The sequence below is a fragment of the Bufo gargarizans genome, chromosome 4 (genome assembly GCF_014858855.1).
Source record: "Bufo gargarizans isolate SCDJY-AF-19 chromosome 4, ASM1485885v1, whole genome shotgun sequence".
NCBI classification, from domain to species: Eukaryota; Metazoa; Chordata; class Amphibia; order Anura; family Bufonidae; genus Bufo; species Bufo gargarizans.
In genome coordinates, this window is record NC_058083.1 from 14,341,355 (window position 1) to 14,366,136 (window position 24,782).

General features: G+C 46.5%; 1 protein-coding gene across 5 annotated transcripts in view; it reads left to right on the forward strand.

Annotated features, from left to right (window-relative positions):
- Nucleotides 1-901: 901 nt before the first annotated feature.
- LDAH (lipid droplet associated hydrolase) overlaps nt 902-24,782 on the forward strand; it is a 249,584-nt gene continuing 225,703 nt past the window's right edge. The window contains exon 1 of one of the 5 annotated variants that reach the window (XM_044289610.1): nt 902-997. In XM_044289610.1, coding sequence (XP_044145545.1) covers nt 993-997 — 5 coding nt within the window. In that variant the 5' untranslated portion in view covers nt 902-992. The other 4 variants (XM_044289615.1, XM_044289614.1, XM_044289612.1 and 1 more) reach the window with 4 other exon arrangements.

The following is a 24,782-nucleotide window of genomic DNA, read 5'->3' on the forward strand; positions in this document are numbered from 1 at the left end:
GACATCCTGATGCATCCTGAAGGACTGACTCTCCATTCAGAATGCATTAGGATAAAACTGATCAGTTCTTTTCCGGATTTGAGCCCCTAGGACGGAACTCAGCGCCGGAAAAGAAAAACGCTAATGTGAAAGTACCCTTAGGCCATCCTTCATATAAGATAGGGCCAGGGACTATTCATAGTATTCAGATATATTGGGCAGACTAGATGGGCCAAATGGTTCTTATCTGCCGACACATTCTATGTTTCTATGTTTCTCAAAGATCTGGTGGTGACACTTACATCACAAAAAGTGCAACACCAAGCGATCAAAAAGGCGTATGTCCTTCTGTATAAACCAAGTGCAGAGTAAAAAAAAAATTATAATGAAAAAACTGAGCCCTTGCCATTAGCAACCAATAAAATTTTTGAAATTCAAGTCACTGAAATGGATGTGTGATATATATATATATAATAGTGCGCCTTTTATATCTCTTTTAACCTGTTTACCAAATTTGAATCAAACTATAAGCAGTGGTAAAATCCTCACAATCGTCGCCCCAAATTTTTTTGATTTTTTTTTTTTTAAAGTAAAACACAGGTTTGTATACCTAGTAAGAATATGGATCAGCACATGGGGTGGCCCCAAATATATTTGTATCAGGCTCCCATTTTTTATAAATTTATCTCAATTCAAGGAAAATTAAACATCAACAGTTTTTCATAGTTCACATACAAGTGAGCTCGCTGCGGTCCTCTACCAGGCGGTGATGACAGAACTGGACGCCCAGTGACTACCTCCTCTCACCAGCCGGTTCCCACTCTGCCAGTAACAAGCATGGAAACCTCCCAGCCCGCGGACCACGCCTCCTCCTTTACTTTCAGTTTCTCTCTGGTGAAGACGTCATGACGTCCGGCCGAGGGGCGGAGCTTGCAGGAACGCGGCCGGTTCAGGGTTCTGTTCTGGTGTGTGTGAATGCGGAGCTGGGATAGAAGGAGCTGCTCCGGTTTTGCATGAGGTACAGCGCAGCTATAACCGCAGGTACAGGTCCTGTGCACTGAGCCGACCCCTGCTGCGGTTTTTCTACCTGCGGTACCGACCTCTGATGGATCACTGTGATTGACAGCTGTCAGTATTCTATCAGAATGGGTTATATAATGGGTAGCTGTAGGGACACCAGGGCAGAGGTGCAGAGTGTATCTGTACTATATATATTACATAGCATTGTGTGACCGCGGTCTCGCTGTTCGCATGCTTCACGTTATATGTGGAGGACACATCGCTGTATACGGCAGTGTTCACACTGGTGTTCTTGTTATGCCTCGTGCTCACGACCGTATGTATTTTGCTCTCCGCAAAACACGGATCTGCAAGAAATACGGATGGCGTCCGTGTGCATTCCGTACTTTGCGGCAAAGAACAGAAGGCCCCTATTAGAACAGTCCTATCCTTGTACGTAATGCGGACAATAATAGGACGTGTTCTACTCTTTGCGGAATACGGAAACAGAATGCACACGGAGTAACTTCCAATTTTTTTTGCAGACCCATTGAAAGGAATGGTTCCACATACGGTCCGCATCCGATCTGCAAAAAGAAATATGGAACGGACATGTAAAGGAGAAACATTTGTGTGCTTAAGCCCTTAGGCTACATTTACATGACCGTTGTTTCCATGTCCGTTTTTTTTTTTGTTGCAGATTGGATGAGGACCCATTCATTTCAATGCTGTCCGCATCCGTATGTCCGTTCCGTGGCCCCGCAAAAAATATAGGACATGTCCTATTCTTGTCCCTTTTGCGGACAAGGGCAGGCATTGTTACAATAGATCCGCAAAAAAAAACGGATGCAATACAGATGCCAAAAGGAAGTCATCCATATTTTTTGCAGATCGCAATAGACATACGGTCGTGTGAATGTAGCCTTATTCAGTTTTATGGTTTTTGGTGTTTCTATGGACAAATCTGCAGTCGTGACCACAAACTGTGAGATTGACAAATTTTGGTTTTCCCGCAGTTTGCATTTCGTAAGTTATTTTTTTTATTTTTCTGGACAAATCTATTAGGTTTATGCAAAGACTTAATGGGGGTCATTTATGAATATTTTCACACCAGTTTTCGGCATAAAAATGTCACTTGACCCCCGTTTTGTGACTTTTTGAATGCCCATGTCGCAATTTTGTCTCATGGGTGTTTTTGCGCCTTGTTCGACACGGAGGAGCGTTGAGGTTGTGGCAGGGGCGTGTCGGGGGACGGGACTTTGGCTTTGTCAAATTTATCAACATTTACGCCTGGAAACAGGTGTAAATGTTGGGGAAAAACTACCCCTACTGTTTCCTCTGGGCGCACGGACTGCCGAAGGAGGAGGAGCACGCCCCGTCATAGATTAGGTGCATCTCTCGCCAGCAAAGCCAACGCTAAAGTGAAAGACCAGCTTGAAAAGCCATTTTTTTGTAAATGACCCCCAATATTCCCAGTGCTGACCCTTCTTTTTCCAGACTTCTGCAGTTCACCCTGGCATGCTGGATATCAGCTTCTGGGCCAACTCCTGACCCATTCTTACCTAACAAGTGCTTGGAGTTTATCACAATATCTATGTTTTCGTTTCTCCACCCGCTTTTTAGGCCTCATGCCAACAACCTTGACCGTATTGGGGATCCACAAAATACAGACAACTTCCATGGGCAGTCCACATCTTTCTCACGCCTGTTACTAGAAACGACTCGTCTCGTCCACAAAACAGACAAGAATTGGACATGTTTTATAATTTGCAGAACGGAAACACGGATGTCACGTCTGTTTTTTTATTTTATTTTTTTGTGGACCCATAGAAATTAATGGGTCTGTGAGCAATACGCAAAAAATGCAGATTGGCTGCGGATACAAAATATGGTCATGTTTAAGGATTAACCACAGGTTCTTAAAAGAATTGAGATCTGGGGAGTTTCCTGGCCACAGACCCAAAATGTCAATCTTTGGTTCATCGATCCACTTAGTTATCACTTTTGCCTGATAACATGGTCTCCATCATGCTGGAAAAAGCATTGTTCATTAGAGATGAGCGAACTTCTGTTTTAAGTTCGGCGTCTAAAGTTCGGGTTTGGATTAGCGGAGAATCCCGATCTGGAACCGGATATGGATTCCGACTTCCGTTGTGGTCCGTGGTAGCGGAATCAATAATCGGCCATTATTGATTCCGCTACCACGGACCACAACGGAAGTCGGAATCCATATCCGGTTCCAGATCGGGATTCTCCACTAATCCAAACCCGAACTTTAGACGCCGAACTTAAAACAGAGGTTCGCTCATCTCTATTGTTCATCAAAAGATTGCTCCTGGATGGTTGGGAGAAGTTGCTCCTGGATCGCTGGGAGAAGTTGCTCCTGGATCGCTGGGAGAAGTTGCTCCTGGATCGCTGGGAGAAGTTGCTCCTGGATCGCTGGGAGAAGTTGCTCCTGGATCGCTGGGAGACGTTGCTCCTGGATCGCTGGGAGACGTTGCTCCTGGATCGCTGGGAGAAGTTGCTCCTGGATCGCTGGGAGAAGTTGCTCCTGGATCGCTGGGAGAAGTTGCTCCTGGATCGCTGGGAGAAGTTGCTCCTGGATCGCTGGGAGAAGTTGCTCCTGGATCGCTGGGAGAAGTTGCTCCTGGATCGCTGGGAGAAGTTGCTCCTGGATCGCTGGGAGAAGTTGCTCCTGGATCGCTGGGAGAAGTTGCTCCTGGATCGCTGGGAGAAGTTGCTCCTGGATCGCTGGGAGAAGTTGCTCCTGGATCGCTGGGAGAAGTTGCTCCTGGATCGCTGGGAGAAGTTGCTCCTGGATCGCTGGGAGAAGTTGCTCTTGGATTAGGTTTTGATACCATTCTTTATTAATGGCAATGTTCTTGGTCAATATTGCTGGTCAACCCACTCCCTTGGATGAGAAGCAACCCCTCCCCCCATGAATGGTCTCAGGATGCTTTACTGCTGGCATGACACAGAACTCATGGTAGCGCTCACCTTTAGGGCTGTTTCACACGAGCGGATGCCGAGCGTGACATCCGCTGCGTGAAAGAGTGCCAAGACCCGATGCGGACAGCAGAAGCACGGAGCAGTAACATGACTGATAATGCTCCGTGCCTCTCTGTGATCTCTTTACTACAAAATCACAATGACAACTTTATCTCACTGTGATTTCGTAGTAAAGAGATCACAGAGAGGCACGGAGCATTATCAGTCATGTTAGTGCCTCTGCAGTCTGCATCGGGTCTTGGCACTCTTTCACGCAGCGGATGTCACGCTCGGCATCCGCTCGTGTGAAACAGCCCTTACTTCTCCAGACAAATTTTTTTCCACATTTCCCGAAATGAAGGCTTCATCAGAGAAAATAACCTTCCCCCAGTCTTCTGCAGTCCAACCCCTGGACTAGCTAGTTATAGTACAGACAGGGGAGAGGTGGATGTGTTTCAGGATATCTTTGAGACTGGGGGTAATAGTTAGTTGTTGGGGGTTGTGAGAACAAGCTGCAGCGTCCTCTCCTCCTGGATTTACCAGTGATACTGGGAATTGGGATCTTCCAGCATGTTCCTGTATATCTGATATGTATGACCTGTCCATGTTATGGGAATAAAGGACTTTACTGGTGACAACTCCTATTGCCCTATCTTTCACCAGTCACAAGTTGATTTCGTAACACCTACCATGAGACCTTTGACATGCCAGCAGTAAAGCATCCTGAGACCATTGAGGTGTAGGGTTGCTTCTCATTCAGTGGAATCACTCACCAAAAAATTACAAAGAACACTGCCATGATTAAAGAATGTTATCAAAACCACATCCAGGAGCAGCTTCTCCCAACCATCCAGGAGCAGCTTCTCCCAACCATCCAGGAGCAGCTTCTCCCAACGATTCAGAAGCAGCTTCTCCCAACCATCCAGGAGCAATCTGGTGATGAACAATGCTTTGTCCAGATTGGTGGAGCATCGTGTCACAGGGCAAAAGTGATAACTAAGTGGCTCGGTGATTAAAACATTGACATTTTAGGCCCATGACCAAGAAACTCACCAGATGTCAATCCCATTGAGAACCAGTGGTCTATCCTCAAAAAGTGGGTGGACAAACAAAAACACAGAAATTGTGATAAACTCCAAGCACTGATTAGATAAGAATGGGTTGCCATAAATGAGGACTTGGCCCAGAAGCTGATATCTAGCATTCCAGGGCGAACTGCAGAAGTCAGAAAAAAAAAAGGCCAACACTAGAAATATTGAGTCTTTGCATAAACTTGATGGATTTGTCAAGAAAAGTAAAAAACATAAACCTATGAAATGCTTATAATTGTCCTTCAGTGTACCATTGAAACGTCTGACAAAAAGGTCCAAAAACCCTCAAGCAGCAAACTTTGTGAAAACCAAAATTTGTGTCAGTCTCAAAATTTTTGGCACCCGAGCTGTGGTTTTATTGCCAGTGATGTGTCCTCAACCTGTAATTACTGGCCGATGCGCTGGCAGCCGGACCCTCGTCGCCCCCTCAATTGCATTACTTCTTAGTGCACTTCCCTCTGTGTAACTTGAGACCCTGCTCAACTGATTGGCCGAGCAGCACCATGTGACCGTGTCCATGCACTTCAGTTTATGTGGCGGTATGAATTGCCAGTCTCAGCAAATTAGGTGGGTGGACCCCTCAGTGTATATACTGGGTGCCCCTACACATGGTCATGTTTCTCCTAGGACGTCCTTCAGATCCGTAAAGGTTTTTAGGGACTGAGACTGGAACTGAGGTGCAATACCAAGCATGGCCACTATATGATGTGTGGCGCTGTGCTTGATAATCTGTAAAGGACCTATCCTGAGGTCTGACCAACCCCACTAAGGGGTCTGCCCCAGGAATGGACTCTCCTGATTTGTCAGCTTTAGTAAATGTTTGTATTCTCAATGAAATAACAATTCTTCTCACGTCTAGGCATTGGTTATTGGGCTTGACAGGTTTGTCAAGTCCTGCAAAACAGTCACTTAGTTTTGGTCAAACCAGGCCCCCATTATGGTATTTTTCCTGCTACTCTTTGGTCAGCTATACACTGTGGTTGCAGTTTTTCTAGAGGGGGCGTCCTGTGCAGGTTCATGGCACCCAGTAGCAAAGGGAGCAGGGTCAACTAGGGCTGTGGCCCCTTCCTCCAATGGTCCCATAATAGCAGCACAGACTTCCTCTATGGTATCATTGCCCTTAAAGGGCTTATCCCATGAGTAATGAAGAAAATGAAAATCAGACATCATATAGGACATGACAATCTCTTTCTAACAGAGCTAGAACCAGCCCTGTACCTCACATGGATCCAGAGATCTCCTCATTCATTGCTCCAATTGTTCTTCTAGATTTATTACAAGTTGGCAGCTCAGAGCATGTCCTTTCTCAAGGGAGCATGTCCTTTTTGCTGCAGATAGTGGCAGTTGAAGGATGGAACTGACCATGTGCTTCCATCTCGGTGAGCTGCACAAAGAATTCAAAATAAGAGCAGTCAGCAGGTGGCGCTATACAGATACATGTTAATAAGTAACTCGGTGGCTGTACTGAATTTTTAATGACATGTAATTACAAAAGTATTCAGTTCCAGGGGCTGGTTTAAATAATGTAGAATATTTTTCATGGGACAACTTTAAAGAGGCTTTGTCACCCAGATGGCGCTGTCACGTTGCTGCACCTGTGGCGGCACGGGCAGCTCTGATGTAGGGTAAGGTTCGGGGTGGCAGAGTCCCTTTACATACTGTAACCTGCTGTGAGTCTGGGGTGATAACTCTGGACAGTGTATACATACTGTACACTGTATATACACCGTCACCTACTGTAACCTGATAACTCTGGACATTGTATACATACTGTACACTGTATATACACCGTCACCTACTGTAACCTGATAACTCTGGACATTGTATACATACTGTACACTGTATATACACCGTCACCTACTGTAACCTGATAACTCTGGACATTGTATACATACTGTACACTGTATATACACCGTCACCTACTGTAACCTGATAACTCTGGACATTGTATACATACTGTACACTGTATATACACCGTCACCTACTGTAACCTGATAACTCTGGACGTTGTATACATACTGTACACTGTATATCAAAATGAAAATGAAAAGTCCAGCTTCCAGACGTGTTCAAGCTTTAATAAATAAGTGCTTTAAAATCCAACATGTACATCCAAGTCTACGCGTTTCAGATCATTTCACACCTAACGTTACCGCAGAGAGAAGCACTCGTTCCGGCAAGTCTGCAAAAAACGCCGAGCTGGGCGCAAACATAAGAAAAGGCGGGCGGTATCCCTCGCGGCAGAAAAAAAAACGTAACCAACTTTCAAGTGATTAATATCTCCTCTAAAATACTCTTCCCAAGCACAAATTGATGTATTATCAAAAGGACTCGCCCTTTCGCCCACCTGCCACTTTTATTCTCTGCCTATCAATGATTTTTCTCATAACTTTGTCTCCCACAACCGTGATTTCCATCCCGTGCAGTCTCGTTCCCCAGCTCTTGACCGGTTTCAGGAGTTGGTTGAGCGAGATCTGTTCGCTTTGAGGGATACGTGCAATACAGCTGCTAAATTCACTTCTAATTGCAATTTGTCTATTGTTGAAAGAGCAGCTCTTAAGGAGCTTGAGAACATGAAAGATGTCATTATCAAGCAGGCGGATAAAGGGGGCTCGGTGGTGGTCATTGACCTCTCCATATATGCGTCTCAAAATCTTCTCATGTTGGACACCTATCTGGAGCTGTCACATGACCCCCACCCCCCAATATCAATGTGTTTTACTGTCCTTGTTGTCCTTGGGAGATAAGAGTGGTTTTATGGATCAAAAGCAAGCTGACTTCATTTATGTTCCGCATAAAGAATATTCCACTCTTTGCCCAAGATCCCTCCGTCCATGCGGCCCATAGCGGCGGCATAGGCTCTTTCACGGAGCGGCTATCTGCATGGGTTGACAGTCTATTGCAACCGCTGGTCCAGACTATTCCGGGTTTCGTTCTAGATACTAGAACTGTATTACAGTCCTTTTACAGGTTCCCGTGGAAACTGGAATATGCCTGGATCACTGCGGATGTGACATCTTTATATACTGTCATCCCTCATGATTTAGCCACTTCCTCTTTGCGATGGTTCCTGAACCTTTATGCGGATTACAGTATTGAATTCCAGGACTTCATCTGCGATGTTGTCTATTTTTTATTAGATCATAATGTGTTCATGTTTAACCATCGCTTTTTTCTACAGCGCACTGGCGTTTCCATGGGGGGCGAAATTTTCGCCCTCTATGGCAAACATCTACATCTATAGTCGGTATTGTACCACTTTTATCTAGAATGACCCCCATTTCTTAGCTCTATTGTTTGTATATATAACGGTGTGCAGACATTTTGTTTTTTTGTAATTATGTTTGCTTCATGGATATGCAATAATATTGGTTATACCACCACACTGGAGTGAGTGTGGGGCGGTATATAATCATACCCAAATTTAAAGCAGAATAATTTTGTGAACTGGGTATCTTAAAACATAACCTTTACTAGATCATTTAAAATATAATGAGTACCACTGGGTGAGAGACAACAAATAACATGTACCTCCACTATTATAAATCACATTTAGGTAAATAAATGGGTGGATCTTACCACGTCTTGTGGGTTCCACAACCTGTGGAGGGCGGTCTTGGTAGTTGGTGGTAACCGGAACCTGCGTGACCAAGGTGCTGGTGTCTGGTGGCAGTGTTGGCACTCCTATTACACCCTATTAAGGCTTTCCTACCTATAAGAGGGCTAGGAGCTGTTCTGAACACCTGCCTAGCACACATGGAGCACCCGCCCCGACAGGGGCGACCCCATACCGAACCTTTCCCTCAGTATGAGCCTAGTACTGAACTTAACCCTAATTACAAAGCCCTACATGCCATGTTTCAGTCTTGCTTTTCAGACCTCATAAGGGGACTTCACAAAAGTATTCAGGGATAGCTAGAAACAAAGTTACAAACATACACTGAGTATAGGTCACATATACTACTGAGTACCAGATGTTAAGCTTAATAAGGACTCGGATTACTTACTGAAAGATGAAGATCGTTTTAGCCTCGTACTTTCACTCTGGATAGTGGGTAAATCTTATCCATGCCATATATGGGGAAGTGTCCCATGTTAGCTGTGTGTCTCACCTCAAACAGTGGTGATTTGGGTGAGCAATTAGTGATTGTTGTCCACCTCCCAGTAGGTATACGTCCCCCTGATTACCTGTCTCACCTGTCCGCAGCGGCCAGAGCATCGGTTAAAACTAAATCACGGGCAGACTTAGTTTTTCCTAAAAGGAGAAATAGTGGTCCCCTCAATCAAATGAGCAGGGCCTCTCGGAGCAGGGCTCCAGTTTTTGCCACAAATTACAGCCTTGAATACAACAAAATCTGCCATATAGTTAGGAAACATTGGTCAATGTTGCGTACTGACGGGCAGTGGATTGATACACTTAATTCAGGTGTCAAATGCATTCGCCCGTCGAGCGCCCACATTGGCCCAGCGAGTTAGCCCTAGTCTGTTTATCGATGATCCCCAGAAACAGCCGAGCTGGTTACGTTTCAAGGGTAATTTTAAATGCGGGCATCGTCTGCACCTGTTGTAATCATATTCGAACTGGCCAAACCATTGTATCTCTGGCTAATCAAAAAAACCTTTTACTCAAACAGTATGTTAATTGCAGCACTCATTTTGTAGTTTATTGCATACCCTGCACGATCCGCCGCTTGCAATACATAGACTGTACTACTAGCAGCCTCAAAACCAGGATCCGCAGACACATTTCTGACATTCCTCATGCGCTGACAAGAAATGTGTCTGCGGTCAGTTCGCACTAGGGCTGCAACGATTAATCGACATTATCGATAATATTCAATAATGGGATTCGTTGTCGACGATTCCCGTTATCGAAAAATTGGACGATTTGCTGCTATGCGGGCGGCAGCGTGTAAAACTTACTAGTACACTTCGTAGCAGGCAGGAGGCCGGGTGGCGGCAGCGTAACTCACTACGTCATGCGCCTGCTCCTCCCACTTTATGAATGAAGACGCAGGCGCATGACGTAGTGAGTTGCGCTGCTGCCGCCGCCCGGCCTCCTGCGATAGTTTAATACTAGTAAGTTAGGGTCTGGAGTGATTTTGCAGTATAAGTAGTTTAACATCCCCTACTTGATAGATATGATTAGGTGAGCGGGGCCCGGTGTAATAGAATACAGTGACTGCACTGGGCCCCGCTGCTATTACAAAACCGAAATGCCAGCCCCCACCCCTGTATTGGGGGTCATTCACAATCACTACACAGGGACACTGTTATGAGGGGGATCTGTGGATGACACATATGCGTCATCCACAGATGCCCCCATGTCAGTGCCATCCACAGATCCCCCCATAACAGTGCCAGACACCCAAAGATCCCCCCATAACAGTGCCAGACACCCAAAGATCCCCCCCATAACAGTGCCTGCCATCCACAGATGCCCCATAACAGTGCCATGATTGCCATCCACAGATCCACATCCACACCGTCGGAACGTCTCTTCTCTGCAACAGGTAACATAGCGTGTAAGAAGAGAGCTAGCCTCAGCCCTGACCATGTGGACATGAAAATTTTTATAATTATGTAAGTCCTAAAATTGTTTTAATATGGCCTTTGAACATACTTTTTCATGTAAAATCATATAAACCCCTTTTTTTTTGTCATTTTGGTGTTTTTTCCCGATTAATCGATAAAATTATCGACAACTAATCGATTATTCAAATAATCGTTAGCTGCAGCCCTAGTTCACACTATGCGGTTTGTCATGCAGGTGATACCTATTGGATTTTCTCTATGAACACCTGTGTACCAATGGGATCTTATATTGCTCTACTGATCCTGATGCATTGTTTCTGGGCTCTTAACACATATTTTAATGTCTCAGAGGTGGAGCTGCTGCTGATTATTTCCACCTGACATGTTTGACCTGCCCCTTATTTAAAGAGGACCTTTCATCGGTCCAAACATTGTGAACTAAGTATCCTGAGATATACAGCGGCGCCCAGGGATCTCACTGCACTTACTTTTTTCCCTGGGCGCCGCTCCGTTCTCCCGTTATGTCCTCCGGTATGTTCGGGGACTTGGTTTTAGTAGGCGGAGACTTAGGATACTTGGTTATAGTAGGCGGGGTCTGCCCTTGTTCTGCTGGGCGTCTCCTCCTCCTAGGCTGTAGCGCTGGCCAATCGCAGCGCAGAGCTCACAGCCTGGGAGGTTTTTTTCTCCCAGGCTGTGAGCTCTGCGATGCGATTGGCCAGCGCTACAGCCTAGGAGGAGGAGACGCCCAGCAGAACAAGGGCAGACTCCGCCTACTATAACCAAGTTCCCGAACATACCGGAGGACATAACGGGAGAACGGAGCGGCGCCCAGGGATAATAGTAAGTGCAGTGAGATCCCTGGGCGCCGCTGTATATGTCAGGATACTTGGTTCACAATGTTTGGACCGATGAAAGGTCCTCTTAAAGGCCATCCATGAGTAAGGATCTGTGTGAAATGATCTGAAACGCGTAGACTTGGATGTACATGTTGGATTTTAAAGCACTTATTTATTAAAGTTTGAACACGTTGTCTGGACTTTTCCTTTTCATTTTGATATCACTATGACTTAGTTCCTAGCGTATGTCCGTGCCTTCCTACAAACGCAAGACCAGGTGAGACTCTACAACCCCCCCTTTTATGTACACTGTATATAAACCATCCCCTACTGTAACCTGATAACTCCGGACATTGTATACATACTGTACACTATATAGATATACCGTTGCCTTTAGCCTGTATATTGGGGAAGGAGCTTTAGTAAGTGGTTGCCTTGTGCAGTCGCTGGATGGACTTTATGCCGCTGTTACCGGTATATCTTATCTTCTCTGTGTCATTTAGATGGTGTTTGACTCCTTCATCATCGATCTGCTTGTCCGTGGTGCAGGGTGCAGTGTATTTGCTTTGGGCTGTGTTCAGATGTGGTTTTTCCAATGCTGATCTCGCAGCATGCCTGCAGTCCATACGCTACATTACAATCTGTAATGCTTAATTTATCCTGTGGTGGCGCTGCAGGGGAATTGAGTACTTCTGACGATCCCCGGAGGTTCCAGCAGTGGGATATCTTATGGACAGTCTATCATTAAAAAAATCCGTCCCATGCCCTGAAATCCACACAAAATTTTTAAAAACCCGTGCACGTACAGTTGCAAGAAAAAGTATGTGAACCCTTTGGAATGATATGGATTTCTGCATAAATTGGTCATAAAATGTGATCTGATCTTCATCTAAGTGACAACAATAGACAATCACAGTGCGCTGAAACTAATAGCACACAAAGAATTAAATGTTACCATGTTTTTATTGAACACACCATGTAAACGTTCACAGTGCAGGTGGAAAAAGTATGTGAACCCTTGGATTTAATAACTGGTTGAACCTCCTTTGGCAGCAATAACTTCAACCAAACGTTTCCTGTAGTTGCAGATCAGACGTGCACAACGGTCAGGAGTAATTTTTGACCATTCCTCTTTACAGAACTGTTTCAGTCCAGCAATATTCTTGGGATGTCTGGTGTGAATCGCTTTCTTGAGGTCATGCCACAGCGTCTCAATCGGGTTGAGGTCAGGACTCTGACTGGGCCACTCCAGAAGGCGTATTTTCTTCTGTTTAAGCCATTCTGTTGTTGATTTACTTCTATGCTTTGGATCGTTGTCCTGTTGCAACACCCATCTTCTGTTGAGCTTCCGCTGGTGGACAGATAGCCTTAAGTTCTCCTGCAAAATGTCTTGATAAACTTGGGAATTCATTTTTCCTTCTATGATAGCAATCCGTCCAGGCCCTGAAGCAGCAAAGCAGCCCCAAAGCATGATGCCCCCACCACCATACTTCACAGTTGGGATGAGGTTTTGATGTTGGTGTGCTGTGCCTCTTTTTCTCCACACATAGTGTTGTGTGTTTTTTCCAAACAACTCAACTTTGGTTTCATCTGTCCACAGAATATTTTGGCAGTACTGCTGTGGAACATCCAGGTGCTCTTGTGCAAACTGTAAACGTGCAGCAATGTTTTTTTTTGGACAGCAGTGGCTTCCTCTGTGGTATCCTCCCATGAAATCCATTCTTGTTTAGTGTTTTACGTATCGTAGATTCGCTAACAGGGATGTTAGCATATGCCAGAGACTTTTGTAAGTCTTTAGCTGACACTCTAGGATTCTTCTTCACCTCATTGAGCTGTCTGCGCTGTGCTCTTGCAGTCATCTTTACAGGATGGCCACTCCTAGGGAGAGTAGCAGCAGTGCTGAACTTTCTCCATTTATAGACAATTTGTCTTACCATGGACTGATGAACAGCAAGGCTTTTGGAGATACTTTTATAACCTTTTCCAGCTTTATGCAAGTCAACAATTCTTAATCGTAGGTCTTCTGAGAGCTCTTTTGTGTGAGGCATCATTCACATCAGGCAATGCTTTTTGTGAAAAGCAAACCCAGAACTGGTGTGTGTTTTTTATAGGGCAGGGCAGCTGTAACCAACACCTCCAATCTCATCTTATTGATTGGACTCCAGTTGGCTGACACCTCACTCCAATTAGCTCTTGGAGATGTCATTAGTCTAGGGGTTCACATACTTTTTCCACCTGCACTGTGAATGTTTACATGGTGTGTTCAATAAAAACATGGTAACATTTAATTCTTTGTGTGTTATTAGTTTAAGCAGACTGTGATTGTCTATTGTTGTGACTTAGATGAAGATCAGATCACATTTTATGACCAATTTGTGCAGAAATCCATATTATTCCAAAGGGTTCACATACTTTTTCTTGCAACTGTATATGCCATAGATTTTCTTCTTCAGTGGAAATCTGCAAGGAATACACAAAGTCTGAACATACCCTTATAGAAATTCTTTCTTTGACACTTTGAAGGGTTTTTTTTTGGGGGGGGTTGGAACCGGGGGGGGGGTTGGAACCCCGTTCCTTCTCCTGGGCAGGCCTGCAAAGGGAGGCATATATATGTATACATATATCTGATCCTCGACGCTGGGTTCTGGCTCCTTTTCTCCTCGGCTGTCCTGCCCAGGTCCCCCGCTGTCAGCATCTGCTTTGACACCGCTGCAGTCAATCGTTGGCTGCAGCAGTTACCTGCTTCCTTTGCATCATGTCTGTTGATCATTTGATCTAGGAGCAACGGGGTCTGCTCTCTTTGCAATTGCCACCCCTTCTGCACATTTGGAGAAGTCAGGGCCAGGCATGATTACATTGTCATTGCCTGGTGCTGTCAACCAAAGGGCAGAGGGCGCGGCAGCTGCATAGAGAGCCGAGCCTCTAGGTGTAATGGTAGCGCCCCCGTTTCTCCTAAAGGGCTCATTTGCACATTTTAAAACATAATTTTTCTCAGCAAAGCGGGCACATATGAACACGGGACCAACACAGATGCCTTCAGCTGCCAAGTGCACATGGAACAGGTCAGCCAGTTTAATCAGTGTGGCGTGAGAGTTGTATGAAGCAAGGTCATCAGCTGATCCCACTCCATTTACAACGGGTGCAGGCTGTGTAATACAACGGACACCCCTCAGCAATGACTAGGACCAGAGATAAAACGAATCCTGTTCGTTTGACACCTCGGATCCCGGAGTCAATAGTCACCATGGTATCTGAACGGTTAGACAGAGGGAGGGGGCTTCCTCTGTTCTCCCATCAGAGCCCTCACTTCAAAATTGGGGTCTCAGATTGGTTGCTGTAGAAGCCTGGGGCCTTGTGAAGAACCCCCCAGCCATTCATGGTAACAATCCAAGCCTGGGACAGGCTTCACAGCATGGTAAAAGCAATCAGAAGAACGCATATTAAAGTCCCCTAAAGGAAATCAAAATTACAGTAAGAAAAAAAAAAAGTAAAAAAAAAATTGTACAGAACACAAAAAAATATTAAAACTTTAAATCACGGGGGCGTGGCTAACGGCCGACATGAGCGGTCGCACCTGATCTGAGCTCCGGCTCCCGTTTATAATCCTGAGCCATCCTGAGTGCTAAAGCAGCTTTGTGAATCATCTACACGGTGGATAACAGCTTGGATCCTTAGTACAGCCGGTGATGGGCCCCAGCAAAGCTCAAGCCGCGGCGGACCGGCTGAAAGAATTTGCGCGCCAGGAGAATCAACATGACGCCGCAGCGAGTGGGACGCCCCGCTCTTAGCACACCCGCGGTCAGGCGGCATTGCAGGCGGTTGCGGACGAGCCAGAGGCGGTGGAACTTACCCCGAAAGAGGCGCATGATCAGCTGATGGCTGCGATATTGGTGTGCCAGACCTCCCTCACGACTAAGATAGAGGAGGTACGCGTGGATGTGGGCCTCCTCAGGCATGATGTCCAGCAACTAAGGGACAGAGTACGGGGGACAGAGGATAGAATCTCCGAGTTGGAGGACCTTACACGCCCACTACCCGCTAAGATACAAGCTTTGGAGGGTTCAGTTTCCTTATGGCAGCAAAAATGCGACGACCTGGAGAACAGGGCCAGGAGGAACAACGTGCGCATACTGGGCCTACCTGAGAGAACGGAAGGGCAGGATCCTGCGGCATTTCTGGAGGCCTGGTTTAAATCAACCTTCCCTGAGGCGGCATTCTCTATGGCGTATGCAGTGGAGAGGGCCCACAGGGTGCCGGCGCGTCCGCCGCCTCCGGGAGCCCCACCCCTAGACCGCTCCTGGCCCGCATGCTGAATTGGAAAGACCGTGACTTGATCCTTACTCATACTACGAAGATGCAGACCGTCATGCACGAGAATGCCAAGGTGTCTTTATTCCCCGATTTCTCCGCTGACCTGCAGAAGAGGAGGGCGACCTTCGTTGCTGTGAAAAAGAGACTTCGGGACATGAACTTACCGTATTCTATGGCATACCCCGCCAGGTTGCGGGTGGTGGATGGCGAAAGATCACTCTTTTTTACGGATCCCAAAGAGGCGGATGAATGGGTCGCAAGGAAGATGCGAAGATTGCCGCCACCGCCATGAAGTGTGGCAGTACATCAGCAACCCACCTTTGTTATACCCAAGGGACCTTAATGGTCGGCCGGGACGTATTCTGGCACATACGGGTGGTGCTTAGCTGCCCGCACGGGACACCGGGCTGACATTATGATTTCAGCGTGAGTTATGCTGTTTCACTGTTCATATGTATATGATGATAGCTGCAAGCGCGACTTATATCGTGCTAGGGGAGATGGTCAGATACCGGCATGTTCTGTTTTACATCTCGTGACATGCTGGTCCCTGAATATGTAGCCACACGGGAGATATTACCTGTCTTTTGGCATTATACTATGTTTTTCAATGCTAGTTTATGGCATGGTTGGTTCAGATTTGTGTTGTTTTATTATGTATGGGCACTATATGGTATGGCACTGCTAGTAGGCGGCAAAATGTATGTATGTGAAATGATGGGGAGAAGTATGCACAGGGGTTCCTGGAGGGTAGACAACCTTGGTTGTAGCTTGATGACACAGAAGAAATGGCTGCCATCTTGTTAATGTCGTGGAATGTGAGGGGCCTGGGAGATCCGGGTAAGAGAATATCCGTGTTTGCACATGTCCGTAGATATAACCCACATTTGCTTTGCTTACAAGAGACCCACCTCACGGCTGAAACGGCATCTAGATTACAGAAACCCTGGGTCCAATGGTCCAGTCACTCTTTTGGTACTTCCCATTCAAGAGGAGTGTCCCTTCTTGTTAACCGCTCTATTAGGTGGGAGCCGCACGCGGTTGAGTCTGATACAGAGGGCAGGTATATTTTTGTTCATGCGCATGTGAATAATATGCCGTTTGTGATTTTAACCATTTATTGCCCCCCTCCTGCTAGTATGTCACTTCTGCAGACCGCGGCTACTTTTGCAGCTCAATACCCACATGCTGGGTTGCTGTGTATGGGGGATTTGAACATGGTTATGGACCTGCGGACAGACCGATTCCATGCTAATCCGGTTTCCCCGCCGTCTGGTGCGCCGAGTTTACTGGCGTCCTGGATTGCGGAGATGGGATGGTTGGACCTGTGGAGGGAAAAACATCCGGACTCCATAGAGTATTCCTGTTTCACTCCCTCCTCTGGTGCAATGTCTAGGATCGACTACGTGTTTGGCTCCCCTGAGGTATTCCTGGGATTGTCAGATATTTCACATGGTCCCAGAAGTGTCTCAGATCATGCACCATTATTAGTAAGGCTGAATGATTCACGGGAGAGGAGGTCTGGGTTAAAGCTGAGAATTCACCCTTTCTGGCTCACCCTCCTGAAAGATCAGGACAGGATTCCTGATCAGCTGCGAGTATTTCTAGAGGTACAGGATGTGGATACGAATCCCCTACTATTGTGGGACACCCTTAAAGCTTACCTTAGGGGATGTCTTAAGTCTTCTATATCCTATGTCAAGAGGGAAACCAGGGAGAAAGAGGACTCTTTTAATATATGTGTTAGGGAGGCTGAAGCGAGATTTGCAGCGGATCCCTCTGAGGTGAACAGGCAGGACTGGTTGCAGAAGGGCAGGATGTATCTGGTACACTTGCATGAAAAGAGTAACCGGAAGATGTTCTTTTATAAACAACAGGCTTTTGAGGTAGGAGATAGGGCTGGGAGAGTACTTGCTCAGATTGTCCATAGGAACTCGGCAGCCCCGCCGGTTCTGCGTATACAGGCCCCAAATGGCGAGGTGAGGGATTCTGTACCAGACATCCTATCGAGTTTTGCCGACTTTTACCGTGATTTATACCGATCACGAGCGGAGCACTCAGAGTTAGAACTGGAGAATTATCTAGCTGAGATAGACCATCCGACTTTATCAGTGGAGGACAGTAATGTGTTAGAGGAGGACATAACCATTGAGGAGATACAGGAAGCTATAGAAGACCTGGCAAATGGGAAAGCCCCTGGTCCTGATGGCCTGCCATTAGAGATATACTCTAAATATGAAGATATCCTTGGGCCTAAACTTAAGGTGATGTTCCAGGAGGCATGGAGGTTGGGTAGGTTACCCGATTCTTTGTATGAAGCGACTATAGTAGTGCTTTTGAAGCCGGATAAGGATCCAGCGGATTGTGCCTCCTATCGGCCGATATCTTTGCTGAACCTAGATTATAAGATTCTGACAAAGATCTTCGCCAATAGGTTGAACAGGATGATAGCCAGCATAATACATAGTGATCAGACTGGGTTTATACCTGGACGCTCGACCTCTAGTAATATTCGTAGGACTCAAGTCATAGCCCAAATTGGTACTCAAGATGGCAGGCAGTGGGCCTTGGCTTCACTCGATACCTCGAAGGCATTAGACTCGTTGGAATGGTCCTATCTGATGAAGGTAATGGGGAAGTTTGGCTTTGGTCCTAGGTTTCTGCAGTGGATCCAGATATTGTATAAAAGTCCCAGGGCCAATGTCTTAGTGAATGGTACCACCTCAGCTTATTTTGATTTACAGAGGGGCACGAGGCAGGGTTGCCCTCTCTCCCCTCTCTTGTTTGCAATTGCCATTGAACATCTGGCTCTTCGACGGGATCAAATATATGCGGGTGTCGAGCTCGGGGGGAGGGAGGACAGAGTGGGCCTGTACACAGATGATCTCATATTGTTCATCAGTAGGTTGGAGGTATCTTTGCCACGAGCGATCAGTATTATAGAGATGTTTGGTCGGTACTCAGGGTTACATATCAACTGGACCAAGTCGGCTCTCATGCCTTTATGGAACGCTGACTGGCCCACTGATTATCATAATCTGAAGATTGTAGATCATTTTAAATATTTGGGGATTTTTATTACCAGGGAGCCGAGAGAGGCGTACGCCAAAAATATTGCCCCTTTGGAATCTGTTTTTTCTAGCAAGTTTGCAGTCTGGAAAACGCTGCCTATATCTATTATGGGACGGATTAACTTGATAAAGATGATCCTATTACCCAAGGGGTTGTATTTGTTGGAACATGCCTGCACTCCAATATCTAGGAATTTTTTCGATAGGCTTCATTCCTTAATGGTGCAGTTTATCTGGGGCAAGGCCAGACATAAATTAGCTTTACATACGTTACAGCGATCCAGGATGATGGGTGGTGCGGCTCTGCCGGATTTTCATTTGTATTTCCTGGCGGGTCAATTGAGATTTTTAGCTGGTTGGGTTAATGGGCAGCCTCTTATGAATATGGAATATTATTTGCAACAGTATTTGGGGTTGTCCAGTTTATGGCCAGTGTTAGAAGGGACTGGATCGTTATCGGGGAAACTATTGCAGATTCACAAGCTGGCACATAAAGTCTGGAGAGACTCCAAATTGAGGCGTTATCAGGACTGGGCAGATGATATACCCCTGTGGGATAATCCATTGCTTCCCCATTTGCAGTCCATAGAGGGAACTCAAGTCTGGGCATCTTTAGGGATACATGCGCTGCGTGACTTGAATCAGAATGGTGTTCTCTGTTCCTTTTCTCAAATTCAGGAGAAATTTGGCCTAGAGCGTACCCAATTTTTTAGATACTTACAGATTAGACACGCTTTACAGGTACAGTTTAGGGACCGGAGTAGGGCCATCTCTTCCTATCCCTTAATCGGTGTAGTAAAATCACAAGGACCTAGAGGTTTGACTTCAGCCCTTTATACTTACCTATTGGGATTGCGGATGTCCTCACAACCCATTCTAGCCGAAGCCAGGTGGAAGGGTAATATTCCCCGTCTTACTGCAGAGGAATGGACGGATGCGTTGGAGGCTGTCACTTCTGTGTCACCCTCGGTTAACAATAGACTGATGCAATTATATATGCTGCACCGTAGTTATTTGACTCCTACCAGGCTGCATAAGATGGGGAGGATGCTTCAACCTAATTGCCTTAGATGCTTGCACACTAACGCGGACTTCTGGCACATGATGTGGGAATGCTCCCATATCAGATCATACTGGCAGGATATCCTTAGAGTTTTGTCATCATTGGGTATGGGTCCGATTCCGCTATGTCCCAAGGTATGTCTGTTGGGTGTATTGGACAATGACGGGTGGTCGCATTACAATAAAATACTTCTCAGTGAATCCCTGTTTATGGCCCGCAAAGTAATAGCTCTCAAATGGATGGCGGAGGATCTTCCTACTGTGGGAATTTGGAAGAGGTTAGTGAATCAGATCATCCCATACGAAAAAGTACTATATGTAAATAGGAAGTGCCCTGCCAAATTTCAGAAGGTTTGGGGTTTATGGTGCGACTCTAATCTAACTACATCGCCCAACTCTGTACGGTCAGTTAACCCTTGAGAGGGGTATAGCGCCTCTAGGTTTTCTCACATTTGCTCGGTTCATATGAATCAAATTTGTTCATCAATCAGCTTGCTTGAGCAGCGAGGGTCTGGCCCCGGTCCTCAAGAGACTGCCCCCTCCCCCTTGATTGACATAGCCAGACATCTTTGCGCTTGCGCCATTTCTCTTCTGCAGAGCCTCTGCGCTTGCTCCAGTACTCTGAGCAGCGGCACAGATGTGAGATTGACAGAGCCAGGCGAGGTGTCTGGCGCTGTCAATAAGCGGGGAGGGAGAATCTCTTGAGCAGCGGGGTCAGCCCCTCGCTGCTCAAGCAGGCTGATTGATGAACAAATTCAATTCATATGAATCAATTTGCTCATCTCAAAAGTTTTTATTAAAGCTATATAAATTTGGTATCGCTGTAATCGTATTGACCAGTTCAATAAGCTTGTCATGGCATTTTTAGAGCACAGTGGACACCATAAAAGCAAAACCCGAAAAACCATGGCAAAAATGCGTTTCTTATACCCAACAAATAATGTTTTCCCATTTTTGAAGACAAGATATAGTGAATTAAATGATATGGGCATGGTTTTGGAAACATGTGGCCACCACAGTGTGGGAGCATGCTGTACCATCAGATATCTGCTGGTTGCTATTGGAAACAGTCAGCTGTTTATCTCCACAGTGTTGTCGGACATGTGACCTAAGAGCTGTGTCCTTGTCACTGTCATGTGACCTACCGCAGTGAACTGCTGATGTCTCTGTGTAGCTCAAGCCTTAAAGGGGTTCTCCGCGTTGGACAATCCATACTTGCTGGAAGGGTCCTTCAACAAAGTATCCTCTGCGATAATCTGTGAGAGAACCTGTGAGAAAACCAAGTGTTCAGTTACTCTGCAGCGCCACTACAGGAGAAATTAAGTATTACAGAGTGCAATACAGGACGGGTCCTCCAGAGTGAGAGAAGCTTTTTGTAGCCACTCGAAGTCTACTTTCACATCTGCGTTTCCTTTTATGGTTTTGAGATCCGGAGGAGTTTTGTCCCTATGTATTGTCAATGGGGACAAAACTGACCAAACTGGAATGGAGTGCACTAAGAATGCATTCCGTTCCGGTTTGTTGCATTCCCATGCTGGACACAAAACCGCTGCAAGCATCGTTTTTGTGTGCTGCATGGGATACTGAACACATTTAAATGATTATAGATGCCATCTGATTAGACACTGGGTCTTGCCAGAAGAGGGTGTAAAAGTGCTTCCTCTATAAAAAATGCTCTCAGAGGTGGCGTTTGGGTAGTGTACATCTTAGTGACAGATCTTTCACTGCCAGACATGCCTCTATGAAGCGCTCAAAGACATTTGGCCCAGTTGACAGACTTTGAGGGGCTGCATCATTGGACTGGGAGGGGCAGGATGGTCTTTTGAAGGAATTGCCTGCCATCTAGGCTATTCTGATCTACCTGTTAGGAGATGTTAGGCGCTTGAGTAACGTACTAAAAATTCTTTAAAAATATCTTTAACATAAAAATATGATTTAATGGGGTTCAGCTCTGAAATCGGACATATATCCATTTTCACCCAGGCAGCCCCTCTGACTTGAGAATCAGAGCAGTTCATGCTCCGATGCTCTCCTTTGCCCTGCACTGAATCGCGCAGGGCAAAGGCATTTTCTGGGGTTCATGTGACGTACCGGGCTCTCCTTAGGGCTTCCAGGCGGAAGCTTCCGCCCAGGAGTGAGCCCGGTGACGTCACCAGCACTAATGGGCTGGCTTTAGCATTGCCCTAGCCTAGGGCAGCGCTAAAGCCGGCCCATCAGAGCTAGTGACAACACCGAACACACTGCTGGGCGGAAGCCTCCGCCCGGCAGTGTGTTATCTAGTATATAAAGCTTAGTGTATGTGTGTGTATGTCCGCTAAAGGAATCCGCACCGTCGCATCTACAATCACGAAATTTGGCACATAGGTACATCAGGTGTCCGGGAAGCTTTTAGACCAGGTCTCCGCTCTCTAGGAAGTACCGTTCCTGAGATATTCCCAAAAAATGCATTAGCCAATAGAAGCTCGCAGGTCCTCCAGCCTCCACATACACTGTTTTACTCTAAGTTTCCATAACAACCCAGCCATTTTTCTTTACTGCTGTAGGAGAGCTTTAAAGAAAATCTGTCACAACGATAATTGCTATTGAAGTAAAGCCATGGCCTAATAGTACCTTATCTCAAGATGTTTTTATCCTCTGAAAATCCAGTTTATTTGGTATGCAAATAAGCCAGTAAGGTGCCCAGAGGGGCATCACTCTTGCAGGAAGGAGCCCAGATACGCCCCTTGCCACAATGTGCCCACCCTCAAAAGACTTTAAACCCCGCCCCTAGTTCCTGCTAAGCCACGCCAATGGTCTAAGCTTAGACCACGCCCCCTCCAACTCCTGAGCAGACTGGGATTGAAAAAATGAAGGTAAAAATCTACTTCTGTCAGCTGCAGGGGTGGGAGGGAGGGAGGGTGACTTTCTTCCTGCAGCTTACACTCAGCAAGTGCTGCTGTCTTAGGCTCCATTCAGACGTCCGTAGTGCATTGCGGATCCTCAAATTGCGGATCCGCAACACACCCTCCTGGCACCCCCATAAAAATGCCTATTGTCCGCAAATGCAAACAAGAATAGGACATGCTCTATTTTTTTCTGGAGCTGTGGACCGGAAGATCGGGGCCGCGCTCCGGAAATGCAGATGCGGACAGCAAGCTGTGTGCTGTCCGCATCTCTTCCAGCCCCATAGAGAATGAATAGGTCCGCACCAGTTCCGCATAATTGCGGAACCATTCTACGGACGTGTGAATGGGCCCTTAGAGTAAGCTGTTCAAAAAGACACGCCCCTGATCTGGTTAGGCCACGCCCACTCCTCAGCCGACTGAGATAAAGAAAATGAAGTTAAAAATCAACTTCTAGGTCGCTACACGCCCCTCCACTCACCCGATAGGGATTGAAAAAAATGAAGGTAAAAATCTACTTCTGTCAGCTGCAGGGGAGGGAGGGAGGGTGACTTTCTTCCTGCAGCTTACACTCAGCAAGTGCTGCTGTCTTAGGCTCCATTCAGACGTCCGTAGTGCATTGCGGATCCTCAAATTGCGGATCCGCAACACACCCTCCTGGCACCCCCATAAAAATGCCTATTGTCCGCAAATGCAAACAAGAATAGGACATGCTCTATTTTTTTCTGGAGCTGTGGACCGGAAGATCGGGGCCGCGCTCCGGAAATGCAGATGCGGACAGCAAGCTGTGTGCTGTCCGCATCTCTTCCAGCCCCATAGAGAATGAATAGGTCCGCACCAGTTCCGCATAATTGCGGAACCATTCTACGGACGTGTGAATGGGCCCTTAGAGTAAGCTGTTCAAAAAGACACGCCCCTGATCTGGTTAGGCCACGCCCACTCCTCAGCCGACTGAGATAAAGAAAATGAAGTTAAAAATCAACTTCTAGGTCGCTACACGCCCCTCCACTCACCCGATAGGGATTGAAAAAATGAAGGTAAAAATCTACTTCTGTCAGCTGCAGGGGTGGGAGGGAGGGAGGGTGACTTTCTTCCTGCAGCTTACACTCAGCAAGTGCTGCTGTCTTAGGCTCCATTCAGACGTCCGTAGTGCATTGCGGATCCTCAAATTGCGGATCCGCAACACACCCTCCTGGCACCCCCATAAAAATGCCTATTGTCCGCAAATGCAAACAAGAATAGGACATGCTCTATTTTTTTCTGGAGCTGTGGACCGGAAGATCGGGGCCGCGCTCCGGAAATGCAGATGCGGACAGCAAGCTGTGTGCTGTCCGCATCTCTTCCAGCCCCATAGAGAATGAATAGGTCCGCACCAGTTCCGCATAATTGCGGAACCATTCTACGGACGTGTGAATGGGCCCTTAGAGTAAGCTGTTCAAAAAGACACGCCCCTGATCTGGTTAGGCCACGCCCACTCCTCAGCCGACTGAGATAAAGAAAATGAAGTTAAAAATCAACTTCTAGGTCGCTACACGCCCCTCCACTCACCCGATAGGGATTGAAAAAATGAAGGTAAAAATCAACTTCTGTCAGCTGTAGAGGTGGGAGGGAGGGCGACTTTCTTTCTGCAGCTCACACTCGCAGTACAGTGCTGATGTCTTAGAGTGAGCTGTTAAAAAGGACACGCCCCAAATCTGGTTAGAACACGCCCCCTCTCACTCCTCAGCCGACAGGGTTTGAAAAAATGAAGTTAAAAATCAACTTCTAGGGCCCACTAAGCCACTCCCCTGATCAGTTAGGCCACGCCCCCTCACACTCCTCAGCCGACAGGGATTGAAAAAAGGAAGGTAAAAATCAACTTGTGTCAGCTGCAGGGGTGGGAGGGAGGGTGACTTTCTCCCTACAGCTCACACTCAGACAGCACAGTGCTTCTGTCTGAAAGTGAGCTGTTCGAAAGGACATCCCTGTGTCCGTCCAGGCCCTACGCCAGATGGAGGACAGGGAGTCTGAAGATGTCACTGTTATAGT